At 37.3% G+C, this 27,192-nt stretch overlaps 1 protein-coding gene across 13 annotated transcripts in view; it reads right to left on the bottom strand.

Moving 5' to 3' along the window:
• The window catches only part of STARD13 (StAR related lipid transfer domain containing 13), a 513,518-nt gene that overhangs the window by 307,431 nt on the left and 178,895 nt on the right, over positions 1–27,192 (bottom strand). For all 13 annotated transcript variants that reach the window (XM_072795476.1, XM_072795479.1, XM_072795482.1 and 10 more), the window contains one exon: positions 398–431. In XM_072795476.1, coding sequence (XP_072651577.1) covers positions 398–431 — 34 coding nt within the window. The remainder of the gene's footprint in view (positions 1–397; positions 432–27,192) is intronic.

The following is a 27,192-nucleotide window of genomic DNA, read 5'->3' as shown; positions in this document are numbered from 1 at the left end:
ACAAATAAAAATTGCTACACTTCATTATTGTCAGGAGAACTCATTTAAACAGTTGTTTCCATATAGGTGTAATATTTATTTAGTTCTTATTAAATCTATAGTATATGTTTCAAGATAAGGACTGGTTATGGAATGGTATTGGTATTTCCTTGCGGGAAAAACCAACTGTAAAAAGTGGGGACTAAACCCATATTATGGGCTGCATGACAACTAGTGATAACCTAAGTGAACTGATCCAGTCTTCAAGATACAGGACATATTCTAATTTAACATCATACTGTGAATATTGATTATTCAACAAAACTCATGGCATGCTTAAACTTACAGTGACTGGGCAAGGTTCTTCAAACAACTTTGATAAGCAAATAGACTAAAACATCCTTCCAACGAGACTTACCTGCTCTCTCTTTGCTTTGTCTGTGAGAGAGCACCTGTAAAAAAACACAAAACACAACTATCTTAATATCTCAAAATTACATTGCTTTCACCAAAAATAACATCATCAAGTTTGAAAAAAATCACATCGTAAAATTAGGATCAAATTTTAAACTAAACTAAACTAAAATGCCACAAGGGTATTAGTATTGAATGATTTTAGGCTGAACAATAAACAAAATATTCATTTACAAGGAAAATGTGTTGTTTGTTTTTATCTGGATTATGGAAAAATTTACACTATCCTATATCCATTAATAACCAGAAGACCGAAATCTAGTTTTTGTCTTCTACTCCACTGTCCTCATGTTACTAACAACCTCCTAAGTGCTAAAACCAGTGCCTACCGCACTTTCTCTCTCTGTAACACTCCAACAGCCAAGGCCGCTGAGCATTCTGCCTTTATGAATTTATCTTTCTGGGCTTTTGTTCTCCCACACTATGCCTGCTATCTATTCTACCTCTCTACCTGTTCCTTTTCATTTTCTTGGTAGGCTCCTTTTTGGCCTGTGCCCTTCTTTTATGTTGATTTCATTTACTTTTGTTTAATTTTGTCAGGCATTGGTCAGGGCCTTCTCTTCTCACTCTGCCCTTTTTCCAGAGTGATTTCATCCATATTCCCATCCATATTCTGATAACCTCCAGATTTATACCTTTAGCCTACATTTTAGCCTACTCTTTCATTGAGCTCCAGGCTAATAGAGGAAACTTTTACTGGACATTTGCTTTGGGATAGTTCACAGACACTTCAAACTCCATGTGTCCAAAGCTCAACATTATCCACCCCCTCATGTACACACCTAGCCTCACACTGATCTCTTTTCTGTGTTCCCATCTTAGTGAATGGTTTCACCATTGCTATGGAATGACTGTGTCCCTGTGCCCCCACTGAATTCATATGTTGAAGCATAATTCTTTTTTTTTAAATAATAGATTTATTTTTTATTGGTGTTCAATTTGCCAACATACAGAATAACACCCAGTGCTCATCCCGTCAAGTGCCCCCCTCAGTGCCCGTCACCCATTGACCCCCACCCCCCGCCCTCCTCCCCTTCCATCACCCCTAGTTCGTTTCCCAGAGTTAGGAGTCTTTATGTTCTGTCTCCCTTTCTGATATTTCCCACACATTTCTTCTCCCTTCCCTTATATTCCCTTTCACTATTATTTATATTCCCCAAATGAATGAGAACATACAATGTTTGTCCTTCTCCGATTGACTTACTTCATTCAGCATAATACCTTCCAGTTCCATCCACGTTGAAGCAAATGGTGGGTATTTGTCGTTTCTAATGGCTGAGGAATATTCCATTGTATACATAAACCACATCTTCTTTATCCATTCATCTTTCGATGGACACCGAGGCTCCTTCCACAGTTTGGCTATTGTGGACATTGCTGCTAGAAACATCGGGGTGCAGGTGTCCTGGCGTTTCATTGCATCTGAATCTTTGGGGTAAATCCCCAATAGTGCAATTGCTGGGTCGTAGGGCAGGTTTATTTTTAACTCTTTGAGGAACCTCCACACAGTTTTCCAGAGTGGCTGCACCAGGTCACATTCCCACCAACAGTGTAGGAGGGTTCCCTTTTCTCCGCATCCTCTCCAACATTTGTGGTTTCCTGCCTTGTTAATTTTCCCCATTCTCACTGGTGTGAGGTGGTATCTCATTGTGGTTTTGATTTGTATTTCCCTGATGGCAAGTGATGCAGAGCATTTTCTCATGTGCATGTTGGCCATGTCTATGTCTTCCTCTGTGAGATTTCTCTTCATGTCTTTTGCCCATTTCATGATTGGATTGTTTGTTTCTTTGGTGTTGAGTTTAAGAAGTTCTTTATAGATCTTGGAAACTAGCCCTTTATCTGATACGTCATTTGCAAATATCTTCTCCCATTCTGTAGATTGTCTTTTAGTTTTGTTGACTGTATCCTTCACTGTGCAAAAGCTTCTTATCTTGATGAAGTCCCAATAGTTCATTTTTGCTTTTGTTTCTTTTGCCTTCGTGGATGTATCTTGCAAGAAGTTACTGTGGCTGAGTTCAAAAAGGGTGTTGCCTGTGTTCTCTAGGATTTTGATGGAATCTTGTCTCACATTTAGATCTTTCATCCATTTTGAGTTTATCTTTGTGTATGGTGAAAGAGAATGGTCTAGTTTCATTCTTCTGCATGTGGATAATTCTCAATGTGAAAGTATTTGGAAGTGGGGCCTCTGGGAGGTATTTAGGTTTGAAGGAAGTCATGGAGATGGATCTCCCAAGATAGGAGTGGTGCCCTTAAGAGGACTAAGAGTTTGGAGCTCTCTGTCATGTGAAGACATAGCAAGAAGGTGGAAAGCCAGGAAACAGGCTCTCACCAGACCCCAAATCTGCCAGTGCCTCAACTTTAGACTTCTAGTTTCAAATACTGAGAAATAATAATTGTTGTTTAAGCCACTCAGTCTATGGTATTTTTGTTATAGCAGCCTGAATTGACTAAAACAACCATCTACCTGCTTGCTCAAACCAGAAATCCAAAGATCATCCTTGACTCCTTCCTATCCTTCTAGTTAAATTGTTGATGTCTACTCCCAAATCTTGCCTAAATGCATCTACCTTGTTTTCATTCCTACTTCCATCTCTGAGCAACATTGAAATCTTCTTAGATAACTACAATAGCTTCCCAACCTCTACCCTGAATCTAGTCTTATTCCCTCCAAACTATTCACACCCAGCATGATCTTTCTAAAATGCAATTTCATCACATCTCTCTTCTTGAAACCATTCCATATTATCCCTAAGAATAAATACAGTTTTAGATTATATGCTTTGGAGCATATGTTTGGCAATCAGAAAGACAGTGACTAGCTGCATGACATTCAGGAAGTTACCAAATTTCTCTGAATCTCATTTCCTTGTCAGTCAAATGGGGTTGCTTTAAGGAGTAAGTAAAATAATTCATGTGATATGTGGCATTGTGATTGTGGCAAGTGTGGCATTGAAGAAACATACAATGAATATCTGTTGTTTTTCTGAAGGAAATCCGGAAAAATAGGAACTTAAATTTTCCTAACTTTCTCAAAGCATGGAGTAAATGATACTCTACGGGAGTCAGGTATGAAGGAGGCACAATACCAATGCAGTTAAAGCTTTGTCCTTATAGCTCAGTTCCTAGCCACCCCACTTTCTATTCTCTCTCTTTCTCGAACCCTATTCTGTGCCTCTGCTCATACTTATTTTGGGTAAAACAAATCCACAAAAGAGTTGGTGACTGACAATGAGAAGAATCACTTTTCCCAAACTTCTTCGTGTGTTACCATCTGACAAAAAACACCAACTCCTGAACCTCTAATGGTAAAACTTCAGGTGCTGTGAGACCAAAGAAGAAAAATTCTCTCCACATTTCTCAGAAAATATCAAGTAGGTGACTACTTACTACTCTAGAAAGAACCCAACCTGACTGCAGATAGTAGTAGAGCATATTTATTTATTTAGTAGTAGTAAAGCATACTGAAATGGTTCTGCCTTGGTCTGGGAGCAAATTTATTTAATGACTATTTACCTCAATAGCAAGTAGAATAAAATTAGAAAATAAAATAACTTTTGTTACATGAACATAATAAAATATTAAGAATTATTTTCTAAATATCATAATAATGGTTTAATTATCACGCAAAGAAATAACCCAGGAAAATTCAGCCTCAATTGTTTAAAAAGTCTCATTTATGAGCAGTTACTACAAAGAAATTTCAGCCTGAGGGCTTAAAAAGAAAACAAAACCTATTAAGTAGGCTTCCTCAACCACTCCATGAGATTGGGGTGCTAACACAACTACTCATATGTTAATAAGAAATAATCCTTGACAGAAGAACTGAAAGTTAGGTTACTGATTCCAAAATAAATCGATGCACCCCAAGTGAAATAGTGATTCCCAGATAAAACAGACTATTTGACAAAAGTATCGTTGCCTATTATTAAGTTTTCAATATAGAATTTACAGTAAAGGATACATAGAATTTGAATTTGATAAATAGATAAATTGACATGGAAATATGAAAAATATTAATGTTGAGGGTCATGATCAGAAAAGAAGTAGAATTTAAATGCCTGATATTCACAGGAATAGTGCTCTTGAAAACTGAAGATATTTGGAAAATATTACTGAAGTTCAAAGATTTTAGAGATATTTAAAAATGAACCCTAACTATTATAGCCATTTAAATAGTACAGAAGGGGATCCCTGTGTGGCTCAGCGGTTTGGCACCTGCCTTTGGCCCAGGGCACGATCCTGGAGTCCCAGGATCGAGTCCCACGTCGGGCTCCTGGCATGGAGCCTGCTTCTCCCTCCTCCTGTGTCTCTGCCTCTCTCTCTCTCTCTCTCTCTCTCTCTATGTCTATCATAAGTAAATAAATAAATCGTTTTTAAAATAAATAAATAAATAAATAAATAGTACATGAAAAGTTAGAAGCAGAAGTAGGGACACTCATTTCCCAGGAAAGCTGATGTGGCGTAGAATAAATATATACATGCATTCTCTATAATACATCAGTTCTAAACATCCACAAATGTGATGGTGAACATATATTTCCTTATAGATATACAGCACTATTTTAGCACAATAATTTTCACTAAAAATCACCAGCTGCCAAGGGCCTGAAGGAGGAGGAAATGGGGAGTTATTGTTTAATGGGTACAGAATTTCAGTTTTGCAAAATGAAAACAGTTTTGGAGATAGAAATGATGAGGATTGCTGGACACTACACTGTACACTTAAAATGATTAAGACAATAAATTTTATGTTTTGCATATTTTTCCACAATTGAAAAAGACAAATAAAAATCTCTGGATGCATATATTCTATTGTAACTCAAAACCCTCTGTTTGGAAACCCAAATGATAGGGTAGAAGCATTTTAGACCCTAGCAATATATCACATTAATAGAATATCAATAAGAATTAAAATGTGACTACGGGCAAATAATAAAGGAAATGATACTAAGATAATTATTTATACTCACCTACAGTTACTATTAGATCATAGTCAGCTTCAGAAATATAAGAACGAAGAGTACACTTTGGAGCAGAATGTGGGATGTCATTCACTGATGCCAGGTTAGTTAGATTAAATGTCTCTAGACCATCAATGGATTTTTTTCTCTGAATGTTTTAATTTAACAAATATTTGTTGAGTGTTTTGTCAATATATAGAAACATATTTCTAGCATTATGCTGGGTGCTTGACACTTTATCTCTGTTGTATAGATGGCTAGGGGCAGCTAAATCATCAAAGCTGGAGATTAGGAACTCTAGAATTGTTAGAATTATCTCATGGATAAATTGTAGTAAATTCCTTTGAATTAAGTTTAAGAGTCATTTGCCTCATTTGGTGAGATGCCTCATAAGGTATTAAGTTTTTAATACCTCTAAAGCCATAGCAATTATAAGTCCATGTTCACACAATCTAACAATAACAACATTTTAGGAATTGTTTTATGATACAGCTGGATTTAAAATGCAATTGCTTTTTGGAATAAATTTACCCAGACATGTATCCCTTGCCCACATAGACAAATATGCAGATTAAAAGAACAGAACAATACCAGGCAATCATAAAAATATTCAGAAAGTTTTTATTGGAAGGCTATGGTCTTGGGGTATGTGATGATCAATCAAGCTGATAAATACATTAACTATTGTTCAAGTGAAATCTGAAAGCTATTTCAACACCTGCTCCTCCTGAAACACAAAGGGCCCATTTGTTCCTACTGCCCTCATAGTAAACCTTTAAAACCCAAAGCAGCAGATAAAATACCAAAGTAAATAAACTTTTGGGTAAACATGTAAGCCATTTTACTGTTTGCTCTTTACTTTGTCCAGAATACACCTGCTGGTTTCAAACTCAATAAATTATATTCAGAGGTGACCCTGATTTAAACATTACAGAAAAATGTCTAAGTAGCAATGAAAAATAAGATTAATCACCAGATCACCACTAGAAAGTTGGTTTCTTTGGACACATATAAGAGGTGTGAGTATTACACATACTGACTTTGGCCTAAATAATTTAAGGCTGACTGACACTGATGTAGGTGATTTTATATCTCAAAAAAACTTTTCCTAATCTTCTTAGCTACCTAATAGGCCATGTACAAACTATGTAAAGCACTAAAGAAAACATGAAAAGCACTAAAATGTGCAATTCTAGAGTCATTTTTAAAGAACCCTGCTTAGAGAGAGGTCCAACTCAAGTATCAGTTCATGAAGAAAAAAATGAAAACATAATGTTCCTTAATCACCACGCTAACTCTCAATACTGACTTTAAATTTGAATTCAAATTATTCTAAGCATGGCCTTGCAGAAAACTTTCCAAAAGTTTTTATTGCAAAAATTCTATATGTTGGTTCCTACCTAATTCTCAAAGCTATTTCCTCTCTGACTCAGGTTGAGAAAAGGCTGAAGTAACTCTTAGTTGGTAAGGTATGTGGAGAAACAGAAGTTAATAGATTTCCTCACAATTACCTATGCAATGAAAGTCAAAGAAAAGACTGCTAAAAGGGATAGAAAGAATACACAATTTTAGGTCGACTCTTTATTTTATTTGATCTTCCTTGATTTCCTCTAGACTTGAGATACATAAAGTAACACTTATTTCAGTGCATACAAAAATCTCAATGTCTTAAATGAACAGTCAAGTGAAAAATCTACTTTTGCAGATTTAAAAATACTTTGGTTCAACTCATGATGTATAAATCTTTGTACTTCTAAATTTAAATTTTGATGTATATATATTAGTATTCACGTATTTTCATAGATCTAGTAAGTAATACATAATTTCAGATGTTTAATCTAAATGCAAAAAAATAGTCTTTACTAGCTCAGTGAGTCTAAAATGATGTTATTTAATAAACCATGGCATTTTAATAAGCATTCTTGACATCTGGTGTTAATAAAAAGGATTTTATATTTTACAGTTAACATTTAAAGAAAAAGCATGACTGCAGTTTTGCTATTTATCACAGACCACAGATGGCATAGGCCACATTTGGGTGGCTTCATTTCCTTCTTGATTAGTTTATATAAAGAGGCCACTTGTTTTCTCTCTTTCTGTGTATGTTTTATATAAGATTTGGACCAAGTCCCAGAAGTGAATAAATGAAGGAAGAAAGGAATGCATCAAATAAAAAAATTAAGTTTCTTAATAACAAAACTGATTATAGAATTTTCCTGGATCCAGTTTAGTTAATAAAGTTCATTTTAAACAATGATCCAAGGAATTTTGCATCTGGATAAATATTTGAAGTAATTTTTCCAGAACTGAAAAAAAAAAAACAAAAAAAACAAGCATCTAAAAAGTTCCATCTTGTGTATAACCAGTCTCACTAAGCAAAAGTTGACCAATCCTTCAATTCAAGGCAGGTTTTGCTAGGAGCCTGTATGAAAGGAGCAGCTGAGCATGAGACTACAGGGACAACTAGACTGGCATGGAGACCTCCAGATGCTCTTCTTGTCTCTGGATCATGAATCTAAAATATGGGTCTTCTTGTCCTGCTTGCTCAGACTTCCTATGTTCCTCCCCTTAGGTCCTGTACTGAGTGTCCTGTTCCAACATGGACATTGGGCTTGGACTGTCCCTGGATTGACCCCAACACACCAGTTCCTGACCCCCTCCTCTAGAAGATGTCACTACTTATCTGGGAACATCAATGTAATACTATAAAGTATGCTATCATATGAATTTTCACTAAATTTTATTAGAAGAACTGAAAACTAATGACTATACTTACACATGCATTTACCAGATAATAATATATTACGCTATGAGTAATAATATTATGTTATGAGACAAAGTAAAACAACAAAACTCTGAATGCAAAACCATGAATTAATCTGTTAGAAATTGAGAAATGGGAATATGAGTTAATTAACTCAAAACCAATTCTTTTCTCCTTATTTAGTTTGGAATTATTTAATAATCACAAAAAATGTTTGGTTTCATGATTTAAACACATATTTCCTAGCCAAGTAATATAGGTCCAGTGAGAAATACTTTAATGTGTTGGCCCAGCTATTTAGCTTTACCAGAAAGCTGATTCATCTTAGGACAATTTGTGGGTGAGTAGAAGACTGCAGGTTGATAACCTAGAAGAAGATATAAGACATACACATGTCAACCAATTAGCTAGCTATTCTGTGAAGAATTTGTTAGAATACAGAATTAACCAACTTGGCTAAGTCAGTCATAATGACAAGGCTGCTGTCCTGTGGAATAAGCACATCAATAGAGTTGCATGCAAGGCATAATGGTTGCACAGAGAAAGGCACAGTGGACTTCATGAAGAGAATCAAGGGAGGTTCATATAGAGAGTGATATTTAAGATGCCTCTTAAAGAATAATCTTACTGGGAAAATAAGAGGGAGAGAGGAATTCCAGAGAAAAGGAAAAATATATACAATGGAAAGGGGGCAGAGGAGAGCATAAGTTTTCAGAGAAATGCAAGTTCTCTGATACTGCTGTAAATCAGTTATGGGAAAGAGTGTAAAGTGATGGGATTAGAAAACTATGAAAAGGCTAGAAAATAAAAGAGTTTGTATACTACAGTAAGGAGTTGAGAATGACCTCTATGGGTAATAAGGACTCCAAAAGAGTTGACTATAAAATGGTAAATCTAGAAGCATGAAATGATGGGCTAGGGGAAGAAAAGATGGGCATCAGTCAGGGGATTGTAGTAGATCAGGACCAGGTGAAACAAAAGGACCTGAACTAGACTATGTGTGAAGATGTGGTAGTTATGAATCATAGGAGGAGATTGAGAGTAGGGAGAGAGAGGGGCATCTTGGATGGTTTTCAGGTTTTTCCTTGGGCAACCTTAACACTGATGAAGATGAGCAAATTGTGAGTACTGGAAAATTAAGATCTGTCTTTCTCTATTTCTTTTAAGGCATTATGATGTATTAGAAAGACCTGAGTGTAGGGGCACCTGGGTGGCTCAGTTCACTGGGTATCTGACTCCTGATTTTGGATCAGGTCATGATCTTGAAGTCATGGAATCAAGCCCAACATCTGGCTCTGTGCTCTGCATGGAGCCTGTTTTGGACTCCTTCCCTCTGCTCCTTCCCCCTTCCCCACCAGTGGTATCTTTCTAAAAAAAAAAAAAAAAAAATGGGCTGGGTTTATGAGTTAGATACATTGGATTTGAGACTTGAATCCAACTGTTGCTAATTACATGGGCTTAGGCAAATTTTCCCACTTGTTTGAGACATAGTTTCCTTACATGTAAAATAGATTTCATAGGAATGTAAATATTAAATTAAAAAATTGTATACCATCTCTCATCCATAGTATCTAGGACCAGATTTAGCACATAATGGGCTTAATCTATGCATTCAAAATAAACAAGTAACATGGAACACTTATGTGTATCTACATGAAAATATCTTTCTGTCCAACTATTATATTCAGTTTCATCTCTAACTTTAAAAATATTTCCCACCATTAAAGAATTTATGGAAAAGAAGTTACTGCATCACACCTTAATTCTGTCCGTTAGTAATCCTAGCCCCATCTTACTTTTAGGTGTGCATAAATAAGAAATCAAAATCGAGTTTGATTTGGCTGTTACCACATGGTCAGCCTCCTTGGACAACCCTGGGGTTTGACTGCTTTATGGGCCTATTTGCTTTGGCTTTCAAGCTTATTTTTATAGACCAGTACTGCCACCTTTTAAGATTATTTAAAATTATAGTGGCATATTTTATTTAATGCATTTTCTTTATAAGAATGGTTTTTGGCTTAAAAAACAAAACATCTAACCTAAGCCTGATGACTTAGGTCCTGACATGTTCAGCTTAATATAGGCCAATAGAGAAGAATTGGGTCACCACGTTCTGGACACACAGCCCTGGAAAATGTCAGGTGTGATCTTCCGTCTGGCCCCAGCTCAAGTAACTTCCTGAATAAATCCTAAGTGCTTTAAAAAATAAAAATGACTCTTAAGAACGTGTTTTCTTCTGGGTATGGAAGAAAGACTGATGATGTTGGCTTTCCTGGAGCACCTTTTCATTTTGAATTTGAAAGCCACAGAAAAGGCAATAGTTTAATACAATGCCAATATAATATGAAACAGAAGATAACAATACAATATCATTACTTTTGTGTTAATGGAGGTCAGAGACTTTAAAACTGTTATCTACCAAAATATAACTTAACACCATCTTTAGACAAAAACACTTATATAAATACTTTGCTGCATGCTACCATTAAAAGAAAGAAAGAAGGGAGGAAAGAAGGGAGGGAGGGAGGGAGGGAGGGAAGGTGGGAGGGAGGAAGAAGGAAGGAAAGAAGGAAGGAAGGAAGGAAGAAAGGAAGGAAGGAAGGAAGGAAGGAAGGAAGGAAGGAAGGAAGGAAGGAAGGAAGGAAGGAAGGGGCTAAAAAAATTAAAAGTAGAGAAGGTGGGAGTTTGGTCTTGCTGTTTGTTGAAAAGATGGCCTGAATTCTTGCTTCTCTGTTCCTGCAACCCTGGCAAAGGTATTTGATGAATAGTGAAAAGGATAAAAGGAACATAGCAGGAAGAAGAAACCTAAAAGGCAAGACTGATGGGTTTATGCTATGAAACTCACAAGTTGAACAGTGTCCTTGAATAATGGAAAGATGCTTTGCTTTCTTGTGTTTAATTAATGTCTCCTCTCCTAACTCAAGGGTGTTTCTACTTGCGGTAGTTATAAAAACACACTACTCTGATCTTCTGCTTGGGGAGCTACTGTCCCCCTGGAAACACCACCCATTTAGTGCTGAGGCTGTATGTCCCAAAAGCTGGTTCTCAGCCAGTGAATAAAGTTGGTAGGGCTGTTGATACAGACCCTTGCTAGGCAGAAGCAGGATACTTTCTGTGGATGACTTTGCTAAAGGATTTCCCATTGGTCTGACCAAACCTTTCTTGGAACTGCACTGTATCTCCTCCTTCCCTGTCTCCTCCCACAGGTGTCAGACCCCCAATATTATATAGAGGCTCTTCCCACCCTTCCCTGCTCCCTTTCTCAATAAATCTTTTGCATGTCTAATCCTATTGGTATCTGCCTCTTGGCAGACATACACTAAAACATTCATCTACTATCTTGTTCTTGTTTTATGGTCATAAGCATAAGGTTTTATTTATAAACAGAAAAGCTGATGCAAAGAAAGATTAATAAACTGCCAAAGAGGATACTACAACTCAATGACCTGAGGCTCCTGATTCTTACCGTCTTTGATTTAACATATATTTATTGAATGCCTCCTATATGCCTGGTTCTGAACCTTAACCTAAGCATAAGGAGCACCTCTTTGAGCAGCATGCCCAGATCTGAGATATAATAACATCACCTGGGATCCCTGGGTGGCGCAGCGGTTTGGTGCCTGCCTTTGGCCCAGGGCGCGATCCTGGAGACCCGGGATCGAATCCCACATCAGGCTCCCGGTGCATGGAGCCTGCTTCTCCCTCTGCCTATGTCTCTGCCTCTCTCTCTCTCTCTCTCTGTGACTATCATAAATAAATAAAAAATTTAAAAAAATAACATCACCTGCTGAAAAGTGAGGGATGAATTGATGGGAGAGGCCAGTTTGGAGACTGATACAATCCCCAAGGAAGAGATGATGGTGGCATGCATAAGAATAGTCCCAGTGTAGACAGAAGATTTGGGGAAATGTTTCACAGGACAGGGAAAACTGAGATTTGTGATTCAGCAGATATTTACCCTGGATCAAGCCCTGGGCTATGCTCTGGGAAGAGAGAGAACAAAAGATAGCATTTCCAATTGTCCAGAAGCATTTGGTTGACTTCCATTCAAAGATGTATGTGTAAAGGATTTTTTACTCTACTCAGTCCCTCAAAGGCCAAAGGCATAATGGAAAACAGAAAAAAAAAAAAAAAAAAAAAAAAAAAAAACCTCCACCACCAATAAAACAAGAAAATGGCCATAAGCCTAAACCACAGACTATGTAACACAGAAGGCAATTACAGTGGAAAGCTCTGCCAAAACAAGGGTGCTGAGAGCAGCCCAAAACCTCAGACTCTGAAGAGGTTTCAGACGTCTCTGAAAATAAATGTCACAATAGTGGAAGGTCTAGCCAATTATCCTTTGATCAGAACAACCAGTACTAGGAGAATTTGAGAGAAGCAGGGAGTGCTCTTGTGAGCAGTGCCCTGTCATGGAACACAGGAGAGGTGGGCTCACCAACCCAGGCTAACCTGTCATATTACCTTCTACACTCAGAAGTGAGTAAGGGTGAAAAACAGAAGGGAATAACCAATTATCATATGTGAACACAAAGGCTTGTGACTCACTAGGCTTCCCTCTGAATCAGTCTTCCCATTAGCATAAGGACTGCAACTACTACGTGCTGGTCAAATCTAGTCATTGTCTGTTTTTGTTCTACCATGAGCTGAGAATGGTTTTTACATTTGTAAGTGGCTTAAAAAAATCAAATAAAAAAGATTAATATTCTGTGACACAAGAAAATTATATGAAATTCAAATTTCAGCATCTATGTATAAAGTTTTATTGGAACACAAACATGTTAATCTGTTTTATCTTTTCTCTGGCTGCATTTGGGCTCTTTATTAGTCTACTAGAGCTTCCATGACATATATCACAGATTGGGTACCTTAAACAACAGAAATTTGTTTTCTCACATCTCTTTTTAAGGCTGACATTTAAGATCAAGGTCCTGCCAGAGTTGGATTCTCCTAAGGCCTCTCTCCTTGACTCACAGACCATCTTCTCACTGTATCCTCATAATCTTCCCTGTGCATGCACATCCTTGGTGTCTTTTTCCTCTTCTTTTAAGGACACCAGTCCTATTAGATTAGGGCCTCATCTTTATGACTTCATTTAACCTTAATTGTCTCCCTAAAGGCCCTATCTTCAAATACAGTCACATTAGGCATTAGGGCTTCAACCTATGAACTTGAAGGAGACACAATTCAGTCCATAACAGGCTACAACAGCCAAATTGGATAGTTGAGAAAGAGAGACTATATGGCCTGCAAAGCCTAAAATATTTACTATCAGGCCCTTCACTGAAGAAGTTTGCTAAGGATATCCAAAAAATAAGAGGATACTTTCTACCAGGGGGAAAAAAAAATTAACAGATTTAGTAACAGAGTATTTATAATAAGACAGCAGCGTCAAGTTGTCAATTCATCCTTCACTTCAGTCTAGGTTCATATTATTCTTTGAAATCAGTACATAATATTCAAATTGAGTAACAATCACAGAAGAACCACTGAGGGACATATAAAAGGAAATTGAGAAAAAAATTATGTGTGTGTGAGTGGGTGGGTTTTGGAGGAGTGTGAGAACACAAGCAAACATGCATCTCCAGATAAATTCACAAAGAACTCAATACAAATTCACAATGATAGTTCTCTATCTCTTAAAAAAAAATTATAGACCACATGATTCTCTTCAAAAGTTTTTAAGCTAAAAAAATATACCTATTAAAACTGTGGAAGGGGATCCCTGGGTGGCGCAGCGGTTTGGTGCCTGCCTTTGGCCCAGGGCGCGATCCTGGAGACCCGGGATCGAATCCCACGTCGGGCTCCCGGTGCATGGAGCCTGCTTCTCCCTCTGCCTGTGTCTCTGCCTCTCTCTCTCTCTGTGACTATCATAAATAAATAAAAATTTTAAAAAAATTAAAAAAAAAATAAAACTGTGGAAGGAGCCTCGGTGTCCATCGAAAGATGAATGGATAAAGAAGATGTGGTTTATGTATACAATGGAATATTACTCAGCCATTAGAAATGACAAATACCCACCATTTGCTTCAAAGTGGTTGGAACTGGAGGGTATTATGCTGAGTGAAGTAAGTCAATCGGAGAAGGACAAACATTGTACGTTCTCATTCATTTGGGGAATATAAATAATAGTGAAAGGGAATATAGGGGAAGGGAGAAGAAATGTGTGGGAAATATCAGAAAGGGAGACAGAACATAAAGACTCCTAACTCTGGGAAATGAACTAGGGGTGGTGGAAGGGGAGGAGGGTGGGGGGTGGGGGTGAGTGGGTGACGGGCACTGAGGGGGACACTTGATGGGATGAGCACTGGGTGTTATTCTATATGTTGGTAAATTGAACACCAATAAAAATTATTTTATTAAAAAAAACAACGTATTTTAAAACTACTTAAAAGGTAGCAAGGTCTAAGATTGAAATTAGAAGAGAAACAGAATAATGCTGCAGATATGAAAATTATATCTGTAGTCACAAAACTAAAAGGTAAGTTTAAACAGAAAACACAGCCCATACTTAGGTTTGAAGAATCTAATGAGGTGGCAAATGACTGTGTAAAGAGTATGGGGATAAATATGAAAGAAACAGAAAAGTCTAACATACGTAGAATTGGTGTTCTGGAGGAGAGAACAACAAGGACATAAAGAGTATTCAAACAGTAGCAGAAAAGTTTTCTTAAATAAAAGAACAACTTAGTTTGTTGCTTAATAGGACAAATTCTTCTCTGGAAAATCTGCAATGTCAAGTGTCAGTGAACTGACTGGTATTGTCCCTTAAATAAATTATCTAGGCATCTGGTTGGAAACACTCAAGACAGAAAGCAGTGGACATTTGTTTACAAAGGTGTTAGGAAAGTAAAACGTGACCCCAAAAGCATATGCCTGATAAACTTGTTCTATAAATATAAAAATGACAGAGAGGATTGCAAGAGTTCAAGTAACATCCAATGTGCCTCCTTGAAAAATACAAATTGTTAACAAAGACTACCAAGAGGAAGATAAAAGTGAAAAATTATCAGAGATGGAGAAACCATAAGACAAGGACAGGTAGTGAACACTAAATCCATTTAAATACAAAATCAAGGTATTTACACAGTCTTACATAATTTTAGTTTTATAATTCATACAGTTAGGTTTTTATTCTGACAATGTCAAAATAATATAAAAACAGAGTTCAAAAAGTATGGGGAATGGCATATCAGATGAGGCTTATTTTATTTATTTATTTACAAGATTTTATTTATTTATTCATGAGAGACACAGAGAAAGGCAGAGACATAGGCAGAGGGAGAAGCAGGCTCCTTTCAGGGAGCCCGATGTGGGACTCGATCCCAGGACTCCGGGATCACAACCTGAGCCAAAGGTAGACGCTCGACCATGAGCCACCCAGGTGCCCTCAGGTGAGGTTTAAATGTGCTGATTTCCTTATCTTTTATAACAATAGTTAACAGATAGTATGTAAAGTTGAAATATGTAGTTTACAAAATCATAACAAACTCGATAGCTTATGGCTTTCATAATTTCTGTTAACTTAGGAATCTTTATGACCTACTTTCTCATGTGTACAAAAATTTTTAAGTTCACAACTCTGTTAGTCCCACTGGATTCTTTTTCTCACCATCAAATAAAATTGAAATATAAAAAATTATGATGATGATCACATGCAGATTTGGCAAGGCCACTGCTTACACAAACAACTTTTCTGTGAATTAGAAAAAGGCAGCATCTATTGAAAAGAATTAATTACACATATGCAGAGAATTCCTCTGGCTGGCTGAATTACAAAAGGCCCATCTACCTCCTGATAAATGACCCCAGGATTTCAGAACCTCTTCACTCCCTTGGAAGGGCTCCTCTGAGCAAGGAACAACCTACACAACATATTTATTATTATGATGATGATTTTTTTAATCTCATGACATTTTCATTTTAATTTTTCAGTTTTGTTCAGGTTTAAGTGACATACAATAAACTGCACAGATGTATATTTAGTGTATAATGTAGTAAATTTTTACTTATGCATATACCCATGAGGCCATCATCACAATTAAATAATTAACATATCTTCCAAAACTTCCCTTGCACCCTTTGTAATCACTTCTCACATCCCTTCTTACCCCTACCTCCAGTCCCCAGACAACCTATGATCTGCCTTCTCTTGTTGTATATTAGTCTGTATTCTTAAGAATTTTATATAAATGGAATCATGTGGTATCTATTTTTTCTGATTTCTTTCATTTAGCATATGCATTTGAGGCTCATCCATGTTGTTTTATGAATCAAGAGTTTGTCTATTTTTATTGTTGAGGATTCATCCCATAATATAGAGAAATCATGATTTGTTTATCCATTTGTCTATGATGGACACTTAGGTAGTTTCCAGTTTTTGCCTACTACAAAAAATCTGCTATGAATATTCATTTATAATTCTTCTTATTGATATTTTCTTCTTTTTCTCATGGAAGTGGAATCACATGATAGGTATATATTTAACTTTTTAAGAACTGCCAGCCTATTTTCCAAAGTGTTGTACAATTTTACATTCCCACTAGCAGTACAGAAGAGCTCCAGTTACTAGACATCCTTGCCAACACATGGGAGGGTCAGTCTCTTTAATTTTAAATGTTTGTGGTTTTAATTTGCATTTCCCTAATAACTAATGATGTAGTGTCTCTCTTTTCCACCTGCTTATTTGCCATCTTTATACTTTGATGAAGTGTCTGTCAAATTATTTGTCCATTTTTAAATGGTTACTTGTATTCTTACTATTGCATTTTTGGAGTTCTTTATATATTATAGATACAAGTCCTTAATCAGATAAATGATTCTTGAAATTTTTCTTCCAGTCTATGGTTCTCCTTTTCATTCTTTTAGTGAGTCTTCTGAAGTGCAGAAGTTCTTAATACTGAAAATATACAATTTATCAATTTTCTTCTATGGATTACTTTTGGTGTCATATCTAATAAATCTTTGCCTAAACTAAGGTAATAAAGATACCTCCTGTGTTTTATTCTATGAGTTTTATAGTTTTGTATTTTCCATTTGTCTGTGATCCCTTCTGAGATAATTTTTGTATGTGGGGAGAGGTACAAAGATTCATTTTTTTGCATATGGACATCTAATGTCTCAATACCATTCGCTGAAGAGACTATCTTTTCTTTATTGAATTGCCTTTGCCTCTTGGTCTGCCTTCTTTTGTGTTACTTAAATATTTCTATGGTGCCATTTTATCTCCTTTGTTGGTTTATAAACTATAACTCCTTGGGATTTGTTGTTGTTATTGTTGTCATCCTGATTGCACTCTGAGTTCTTGCTTAAAAGTTTACAGTTTTCATCTTTGACCAGTCTACTTCAAGAAATATCTTATCACTTTAAGTAGTACATAAAACCTACAAGACTATACTTCCATTGTTGCTCTCTTTTTGAACTATTATTGTCATATGTTTTACCTCTGTATCTGTTACAAACCTCCAAATACATTGTTGCAAATACATATTTGCTTTACACACTCAATTGTTTTTAAAGAGATCAAAAACATTTTTTCCCATTTACCCACATATTTATCTTTTCGAGTACTCTTCATTCCTTTGCATAGATCTAGATTTCCATTCAGGATCATTTTCTTTTATCCTGATGGACTTTCTTTAATATTTCTTGTAGTGTGGATCTGCTGGTGATGAATACTTCGATTTTTTTTATGCATAACACAGTCATTATTTTACCTTTATTTGAAAGATATTTTTTTCTGGGTCTAGAATTCTAATTTGACAGCTTTTCTTTCAGTACTTAAACAGTGCTCTCTGGCTTGCATTGTTTCCAAACAGAAATCTAAAGTCATTCTTAACTTTGTTCCTCTGTATGGAATGTGGTTGTTTGTTTTTGTTTTTGTTTTTAACCTCTGGCAGCTTTTAAGATGACCTCTTTAGCATTTGTTTCAAGTAATTTCATTATGATGTACCTCAGTGTAGTTTTCAAATTTCTTGTGCTTGGAGTTCATTGAAGATCCTGGTTCTGTTGGTTGAAAGTTTTTTGTCAAATTTAGGGGAATTAGGCCATGATTCCTTCAAATATTTTTTTTCTGTTTCCTTTCTCTTTTGAAACTTCTAATTACCTGTGAATGTGACTGCTTTAAGTTATCCCATAGCCAACTGATTTTTTAAAAATAGATTGTCATTTTTAGAGCAGTTTTAGGTTTACAGTGAAATTGAGTATAAGATACAGAGAGAGTTCCCATATACCCCTCTGTCCACACATACAAACAATTTTTCCAACTATCAACATCCTCCACTGAAGTGGTACAATCATTAAAACTGATGACTCTACACTGACACATTGTTATCACCCAAAGTCCATAGTTCATGCCTAGTGTTGTACATTCCATGGGTTTGGACCAATCCAGGACACATATCTACCATTAGAGAGTCACATAGAGTTTCACTGCCCTGAATATCCTCTGTGCTCTGATTATTCAGCTCTCTTTCCCCCATAACTCCTAGTAGCCAATTTATTTATGTATTAATCTATTTTTACTATCTACTGAAGAACATCTTTGTTGTTTCTAAGTTTTGATAATTATGAATAATATAAAGTATAATACAAATCATAATAATTATGAATAATATAAACATTATCAAGAAATATTTTAAATATTCATGTGTAGGTTTTGAGTGCCATGATTTTTCAACTCTTTTGGATAAATTCCAAGAAGCACAATTGCTGGATAAGGTAAAATCATGATTAATGTTGTAAGAAACTTCCAAACCGCCTTCTAAAGTGGGTGTATCATTTTGTATTCCCAGCAGTGAGTGAGAGTTTCTGTTGCTTCACATCCTTACCACCGTTTGCAGTGTCAGTGTTCTGGATTTTGACCATTCCAGTAGGGGTGTACTGGTATTTCAGCACTATTTTCACTTGCATTTTCCTGATGACATGTGATGTACAGCATCTTTTCATATCTTGATTTACCATCTGGATATCTTCTTTGGGAAGATCTGCTTTTTCTCCCCCTCCCCAACTCTTTTCTCTGTGTGTTTCTTTTTGGATAATTTGTATGTCTTCAGTTTCACCCAGTGATCTTTTCCTCTGTAGGGTCTCGACTGTTATTAGTCTCATGCAGTGCATTTTTTTTACTTCATTCATTACTAGAAGCTCATTTTGGATATCTTTTTGTATCTTTTATGTCTCCACTTAACAAGCTTAATCTTCTAGCTTCTTGAACATATGCAATGTGATTATAAGAGATGTTGTAATGTGTGTGTCTAAGAATCCTATCATCTGTGGCATTTCTGGGCCTGTTCTATTAATTAATATTTCTCCTCATTATGGGTCATATTTACCTGCTTCTTTGCATTCTTGATCATTTTTTAATTGAATGTGAGTCTTTGTCAGTTTTTTTCTTGTTGAGTGCTGAATATTTTTATATTCTTATAAATGTTCTCTAACTTTGTTCTGGGATGTGGTTAGTTTGGTTGGAAATTATTTAATCCTTCCAAAACTTGCTTTTAAGCTTTCTTACATGAAATCAGAGCAGCCTTTATTCTAGGGCTCATTTTTTTCCCCAATTATTTAAGCAATTTCCTTTGAGTACACTACCCAATGTCCCATGAATTGCAAGATTTTTTTTTTTTTAATTGTGAGTGACAAGAACACAAACTATTCTTAGCCCTGGGTAAACTCTGGTACTTTACTTCTCATCCTTTCTGGTGGTTCTTTCCCTAGCCTTGGGTAATTTCTTCACCAGCATGGGCTGGTACTCATCAGTACTCAGCTGCATATTAAAGGCTTGGCAAACCCTCTACAGACCCCCCCTCCCCTACTCCCAGGGCTCTCCCTCTCTGTGAAGTTCTTCCTCCAGTGCTCTCCCTTGGATTCTAGCTGCCCTGGCCTTCCTGTGGCCAACCCTGTCTCCTCAAGTCAGGGAGACCATCAGGCTCTGCCTTGGTTCCCCCTCCCTGTACTGCAGCCTAGAAAGCTTCCTCAGGAAGTAAGCTGGAACAGCTGTCAGGCTCAACTTGTTGACTTCCCCTTTTCTAGGGTTCACTGTCCTGTACTGCCAGATGTCCAATGTCTGAAAACCACTCTTTCAGATATTTCGTCTGGGATTTTGTTTTTGTTTTTGTTATTTAAAGTGGGAGGGTATATCCAGCTTCCATTATTCTATCTCAGCTGAACGTAGACATCCCAAATGTGTTTTTATAAAATTATTTTTTTCCTATCTATTTATCTGTTAAGAGATTTATGGGATGAAGGTCAACATTATTAATGAAGTTGTTTCTGGGTCATAGGATTAGGGTGATACTGTAATTCCTTCTTTGTGCTTTCCTGTATTTCTTAAATTTTTAATATTGACAATGTATCACTTTTATTTTAAAAATAACCCATGCTTATTTCTTCAATAGAGCATTTATTATTCCTAATTTAAAAATGAAAATCATTAACATGTTTACTTTTTCTAGATTTCTAAAGCATCACATAGAATCAACCAAAAAAAAAAAAAAAGGCAAACAAAAGCAGCAATATCTTTTTTGCACCAAACTAAAATTACCAGTTTTATACATTAAAACTGTGTTATCTAACCTGAAATCCTGGCAATTTGAAGTCTACTTAAAACAGTAAATATGGGACGCCTGGGTGGCTCAGCGGTTGAGCGTCTGTCTTCAGCTCAGGGCGTAATCCTGGGATCCATGATTGAGTCTCACAGCAGGCTCCTTACAGGGTGTCCTTGAGGGTGTCCCTGCAAGGAGCCTGCTTCTCCCTTTGCCTATGTCTCTGCTTCTCTCTGTGTCTCTCGTGAATAAATAAGTAAATCTTTAAAAAAAAAAACCTGTAAATATGTATGATAGACATACAATAATAGCATGCTCTCAGCAATAAAAAGGAATAAACTATCAATGCATGTAGCGATGAAGGAGAATCTCAAAATAATCAGGCTGAGCAACAAAAAACAGATAAAAAAAAGAGCACATATTGAATAAGTTCATATTTGTAAAATTCTAGAAAATGCAAGCTAGCTGCTATGACAGAAGCAGTATCACTAGTATATGAGGATGACAGTATTGAAGAAGAAATTACCAAGGGGTGTGAGGAAACCTTTGGGATGGCTATGGTCATTATCTTGGTTATATGAGGGTGACCTGAGTTATACATACGTTAAGGTTTATCAACTTGTACACTATAAATATGTGTAGTTTATTGTATGTTAATTATACATCAATAAAACTGATTTAAAAACACTGATTTTAAAATTGAAAAAAATTCTGTGACATATATCTATTGTAAACTCATAGAGGAGAGGAAATAAAGGATATATTGAGTGCCTGCTCAGTGTTAGACAGGGTGCCAGTACTAGGTTTGTCATCAAATCCCCACCAACCATGTGAGGCAGGCATTATGATTCCCACATTTTAGAAATGAGAAAACCCAGGCTCAGTGAAATTAAAGGCTCCTCAGTGGGGACCCTTAAATTTGAACTAAGTCTTTTTTTTTTAAGATTTATTTATTTATTTATTTAAGAGAGAAAGAGCATGCCCCTGATGGGAGGGACAGGGGGAGAGAATACTCAAGGGGATTCCCCACGGAGTACAGAGCCATAGAGTTAATATAAGGACCCATGACATCATGACCTATCCTAAAACCAAGAGTGGGTTCAGGTGCCCCTGAACTAAGTCTTATATCAGATTTTTGCCTTTTCTATAGTAGCACAGGCCTTTAGAGCATTCTGCCTCTAGGAATCTTAAGTATCATTTATACTTGTTGGTTTATAACAATACTCTTGTTTATCATGGGTTTTCTAAAGTTAGTCTTGGTTTAAGCTTTTTAGATAAGGGTGATTTTTTTTTACAGACTACTCAAGATTGAGATGAAATATTTAAATTTGTAATACTTTTTTTTTGTTTGTTTGTTTCTGCTTGTCATGATATGCATTTGTATATAAAATTTTTTTTTATTTTTTTTAATTTTTATTTATTTATGATAGTCACACACAGAGAGAGAGAGAGAGAGAGAGAGGCAGAGACACAGGCAGAGGGAGAAGCAGGCTCCATGCACCGGGAGCCCAACGTGGGATTCGATCCAGGGTCTCCCGGATCGCGCCCTGGGCCAAAGGCAGGCGCCAAACCGCTGTGCCACCCAGGGATCCCTGTATAGAAAATTTAAAATCTGGCACAAACTTCGTAGAATGGTCAGTATAACCAGAAATAAATATATCATTTAGAGCACATCACATGTCTACCTTCTGTTAAAGTCAATAGTTTAATGAGCACTAATCTCCATTTAATTTGCTTTGCTATAAAATGAAACTATATGATTCTCACTAATTTTTCTATGTATTATAAACACAACCACAATAAAGAAGAAATAAACCTGAATGTCATTTCTCTTTCTATTAATACTTTCCAGCCTATCACCTACTCTTCTCTGCCACAAATCTTTTAATCTGCTCTATCACCCATTTCCCTGTCCATATATTCTGTCTTTTTTTCTCTGAACTTGTATGTATGCTATTCTCCCAGGAATGAAGTCCACCCTAGAAACTTCAATATTCTTTTTTTTTTTTTTTTTTTATAAAACAAACTTTTATATAACTGAAGGATCCTTCCTGGGACTAGTTAATTGCCTTTACAAAAAAACAAAAACAAAAACAAAAACAGAACAGAATGAATTCCAGTGTTCCAAATCAACTTGTTACACATCAATATAAACCCACAGTGTCCTGGCAAACAACATGCTTTCATTTTCCATCCTGTCCTAGAGCTCGAATCCTGATTCATTTCACCAGAGACTCCGTAGGCAACAGGAAAGACTGTGGCATTAAAATATTCATTTACACTTTGTGGTAGTTCAACAGTGGTCTTATTTCTGGGCAAGCTTGCAAACCATGCAAGGTTGGAAGCATCATAACTTAAATGGGTGCTAAGACTCAAATGAGAAAAAAATAAAGAAAAAAAAATGATAAGAAAGGAAAACCTCTGGGAATAGCCAAGGCCTTTAAAGAAACCATAAAAATGACAACAATATTGAAACCCCCTTTTTTTAAAAGGGGATTTTTTTTTTTTGGCTTAAAATATTTCACTCTAAATGAATTTATGTCAGCTGTCAATGAAAGAATGTCACTAATACACTGCGGACACCTTTTGCAATGCAAATCCACGAGTGCCTTTTTTTTTTTTTTAACATGGTGAACTTCAACCTAGCAATTATTACAACAAATGTTATAGTCTGAAGCTCAAACACATTTTAGCAATTTTGAAATTGAATTGCATACAAACCAAATAAAGTGTACATCGTGACACACATTCCCACCTAAGACCGTGGGGACAGTTGAGCCTTCCACATCGACCTCAGCGCCTTTTCACACAGGTGCTTCTCTAAGTCTTTGAGGTTGTCTTCGGGCTCACTCTCCATCTTCTTCTTAGGCTCAGGCTCTGCCTCTGGTTCCTCCTGTGCTGATGTGGTCGTGGAGGCCACAGGAGCCATGGGAGTGATGGCTGCTACAGCAGCTGCCGCCACAGCCTTTTCCTTCTTGTGTTTTTTGTACTTCTTGTGCTTCTTATCCTTTTTGTGTTTCTTGTCCTTCGTTTTCTTTTTCTTTCCACCTCCTTCTGGGTCTGAGTTCCTTGCTGGAAATGGGGTTGGTGTTGGGCTTTTAGCCTTTTTGAACAGTACCGCTAGTGACCAATTGGTAGAGGGGGACTGAGACTGGACAGGGGATTGAAGTGCTGGGGGCTTTTTAGCTGCTGGCTCAGGAGATCCTGAGATAGGTAGAGGGGATGAAACCCTCCTTACAAACTGAGGGCTTGGTGAGGCAGCGTTTTGTCTTTTTGGGTTCTGGAGTCCTGGAGACTCTCCTAATTGGCTTAGTACTTGGAGAAAGGGACTGCCTTCTTTGGGGTGATGATGATGCCCCTCTTCAAACAGGTGGAGGACTTGAGGAGGTCTGAGGAGCTCGAGGCTGTGGTGAGGGTGAAGGCCTTATGTTTGGTTGTGGTGACTGGGGCTCCCGGGTAGACCGGCTCGGGGAAGATCTTTTCCTATGCTTTGATGATAATGAAGGTGAACTCTCTTGGTGACTGGGGAGCTTCTTTGTTTGGGAGGTGGAGAATGGGAGACCCGACGCTTTGGTGGTGGAGATGATGATGCCCTTCATTTAGGAGTGGGGAGAGGGAGAAGCCGTTCTTCTCTTTGGAGGTGGAGAAGGAGAGTATTTCCTCTGTATCGGAGGAGAGTATCTTCTTGGGGATGGTGAGTGCCGGTGGGGGAGAGGAGAAGGAGTTCTTCGTTGTGGTGGTGGCGTGGGAGACCTGCACCTGCGAGGAGGGGGGCAGGAGAAGGGGAACGTCGCCTTCTGGTGGGTGGTGGGGAAGGACTCCTCCTCCGTCTACCACGAGGTGAAGTCTCTTTCTGGGCTTTCGAGGTGATGGAGAGGCACTCCGGGGAGGGGAATGTCTCCGCCGCCTGCCTACTTCACCACTCTTCACATGGGACCTCTTGGGTCGCTCATCTTCTGAGGAAGAAGAGGAGCCAGAATCAGATGAAGACTGCTGGTTCTGTCGTCTGTATTGACGTCTCTGCTGCACAGAATCTGCTGCAGCCATTTTGCCACCTGTAACTTCTTCCGGTTCAGATCACTCTACTTTTCTAGGCTTAGGTTCTGGTGAAGGGGACTCTTTTTTCTCAGTACCTTTATGTTTTGTCACTTTACCTGAAGTTCTCCCTGGAGAGACAGAAACACGACTTTTTCTTGTACGATTTGACTGCTGAGGTGTTGGGGAATGATGAGGTTTTGGCGGTGAGTTGCTGGAGGTGATGGCCTTTGCCTTCTCCTCGGAGGACTTACTGAAAGAGATAACCTACGAGTTTTTCGAGGGGGACTGGATGTCCTCTTAGGAGGCTTCTTTGGCGGTGACCAGGAATGAGATGAAGAGGATGATGAGCTACTTCCTGACAAGGATGCTGATGAACAATGTCTTCGTCTCACTGGAGATCTACTCCTTCTATGCCTGGGTGGAGGTGGCATTCGTCTTGGTGGGGTTCTTCTGAGAGGAGATGGCAGCCTTCTCAGACTTGGCCTCCTTCTAGGTGAGAATGATCTTGATCCGGATCTATGAAGCCGTCTAGGTTGAGTATGAGAAGGAGAGCGACCGTGTCCAGGATCTTGATTTGGAACGTGACTGAGATCTTGGTTGGGTCTTCTCCTTCTCCTTTTCTTTTTTGGAATTTTTCTTCGGAGAAGGTTCTTTAGGCTCTGGTACAGATTTGGGTTTGGGAACTTGGCATAAATGTAAAGTACTCTAGGAACCAAAAGGCTTCTGTGAACTCAAAAGTATTTTAAAGTCCTAAATACAAATTTAAGACAATCCAAAAGAGAAACACATACTTGGCATTTCTTCCTGACCCCTGATGTACATAAAAGCAAGAACAAAAGTAAAAATTTTCCTAAGGATAAAACTAATGTATGGCTGGGGTAGCAGATCTTTTCATTTTCCATGAGCACACTAAACAGAAGAGAAATCTCCTGAAAGTTTGCTCTTCTGTAGAAAACTGGAAGGACCCATATCAGAACTTGATGTTGAAGTTGAGTGATACAAGTGCAGTACAAGGACTCTCTTCTCATGGCAAAATGAGGGTACTGATTAAATATGACACAGATTGGATGTTTTGGGGTTGTGTATTCAGGCTAAGGGTATAGTAATAATAAAGCCATTTTCAGGTAGACAAGTAGGACAGGAGAACTTACCATATCCAAGTACTTAGACACTTTACTTGTACCCATCTATTTCATTTTTTTAAATATTTTATTTATTTATTTCAGAGAGAGAGAAAGCACGCATGTGTATGGGGTAGGGAGGAGCAGAAGGAGAGAGAAACCTAAGCAGACTCCTCACTGAGCATAGAGTCCAACACTGGGCTTGATCCCACAACTCTGAGATCATTACCTGAGCCAAAACCAAGAGTTGGCCACTTAACTGACTGAGCCATCCGACTCACCGGTACCATTTATTTTAATCTTCACAACAGTAATGAGGTAGTTGCTTTTATTATCTCTATTTTATAGATGGTAAATATTTTTGATACTATGTCTGAATGTTTTTGTCTTCTTAATCCCTGGGACTGATCTAAGGGTGTTTTTGAACTGCTGGTCACTAAGGTCTTTATACTCTAGTCATTTTTTGGAGAATTCTAATGAGTCATTGACTTTTTGCTCTTATGCAAAGCTAGTGGCAAGGGTGCTAGAAATAAAGGAAGTTAAAATGGTGCAATATTTTTTTTAGCAACTGTATTCAGTCACAAGGATATAACCATTGGTTCTATGTGAATGACTTCCAAAGAAGCTATTATCACTTACCTGAACTCTCCACTCCAGCTGTAATCCTCCATCTCCAAATTCTTGAAAGACTCTCTCAAGTAGATATGCTTCTGGACATCTAGTTCAATATTCTAAATCCCAATTCAGAATTTTCTCTATTTTACTTAGCTTCTTTCATGCCTAATTTATACTAAAGACACTAATATCTCTATATGCATTTGAAACATTTTTGTCTTTAGCTTTGATCTCTTATTGCTACTTCGATTCAATTAATCCATTGACTTTCCTTGTAATACTTAGTTCCTTCCTCTCTTATATTCTTACTCATATAAGAATTATATGAGTAATTCTTACCAACAGAGTAAGAGCAGAAGTGATATGGTAGTTTCCTGGCCAAGGCCTTCTCTACTCTTCCCTTTCTAATCTTACAGATGAACCACCTGCTAACCAAAAATATATGCCTCAAACTAATATGTTGAGTCATTATTTACTTGGGGCATCTATTTGTTACCACAGCCTAGCATATCCTAATCTATGTCAGGCATTGTGATAAGCACTTTATATAAATTACCCTCATTTAATCCTCAGAATAGTACAAGGAATACATTATTATTATTCCTCTCTTACAGAAAACAAAACTGGAGTTTATATAGTTCAAGAAACTTGTGCACTGTCACAAGTAAGTTTCAGAACTAGTATTAAACCCAGGACTGCCT

Source organism: Canis lupus, chromosome 24, assembly GCF_048164855.1.
Source record: "Canis lupus baileyi chromosome 24, mCanLup2.hap1, whole genome shotgun sequence".
NCBI classification, from domain to species: Eukaryota; Metazoa; Chordata; class Mammalia; order Carnivora; family Canidae; genus Canis; species Canis lupus.
This window is presented reverse-complemented; position numbering and strand designations above follow the sequence as displayed.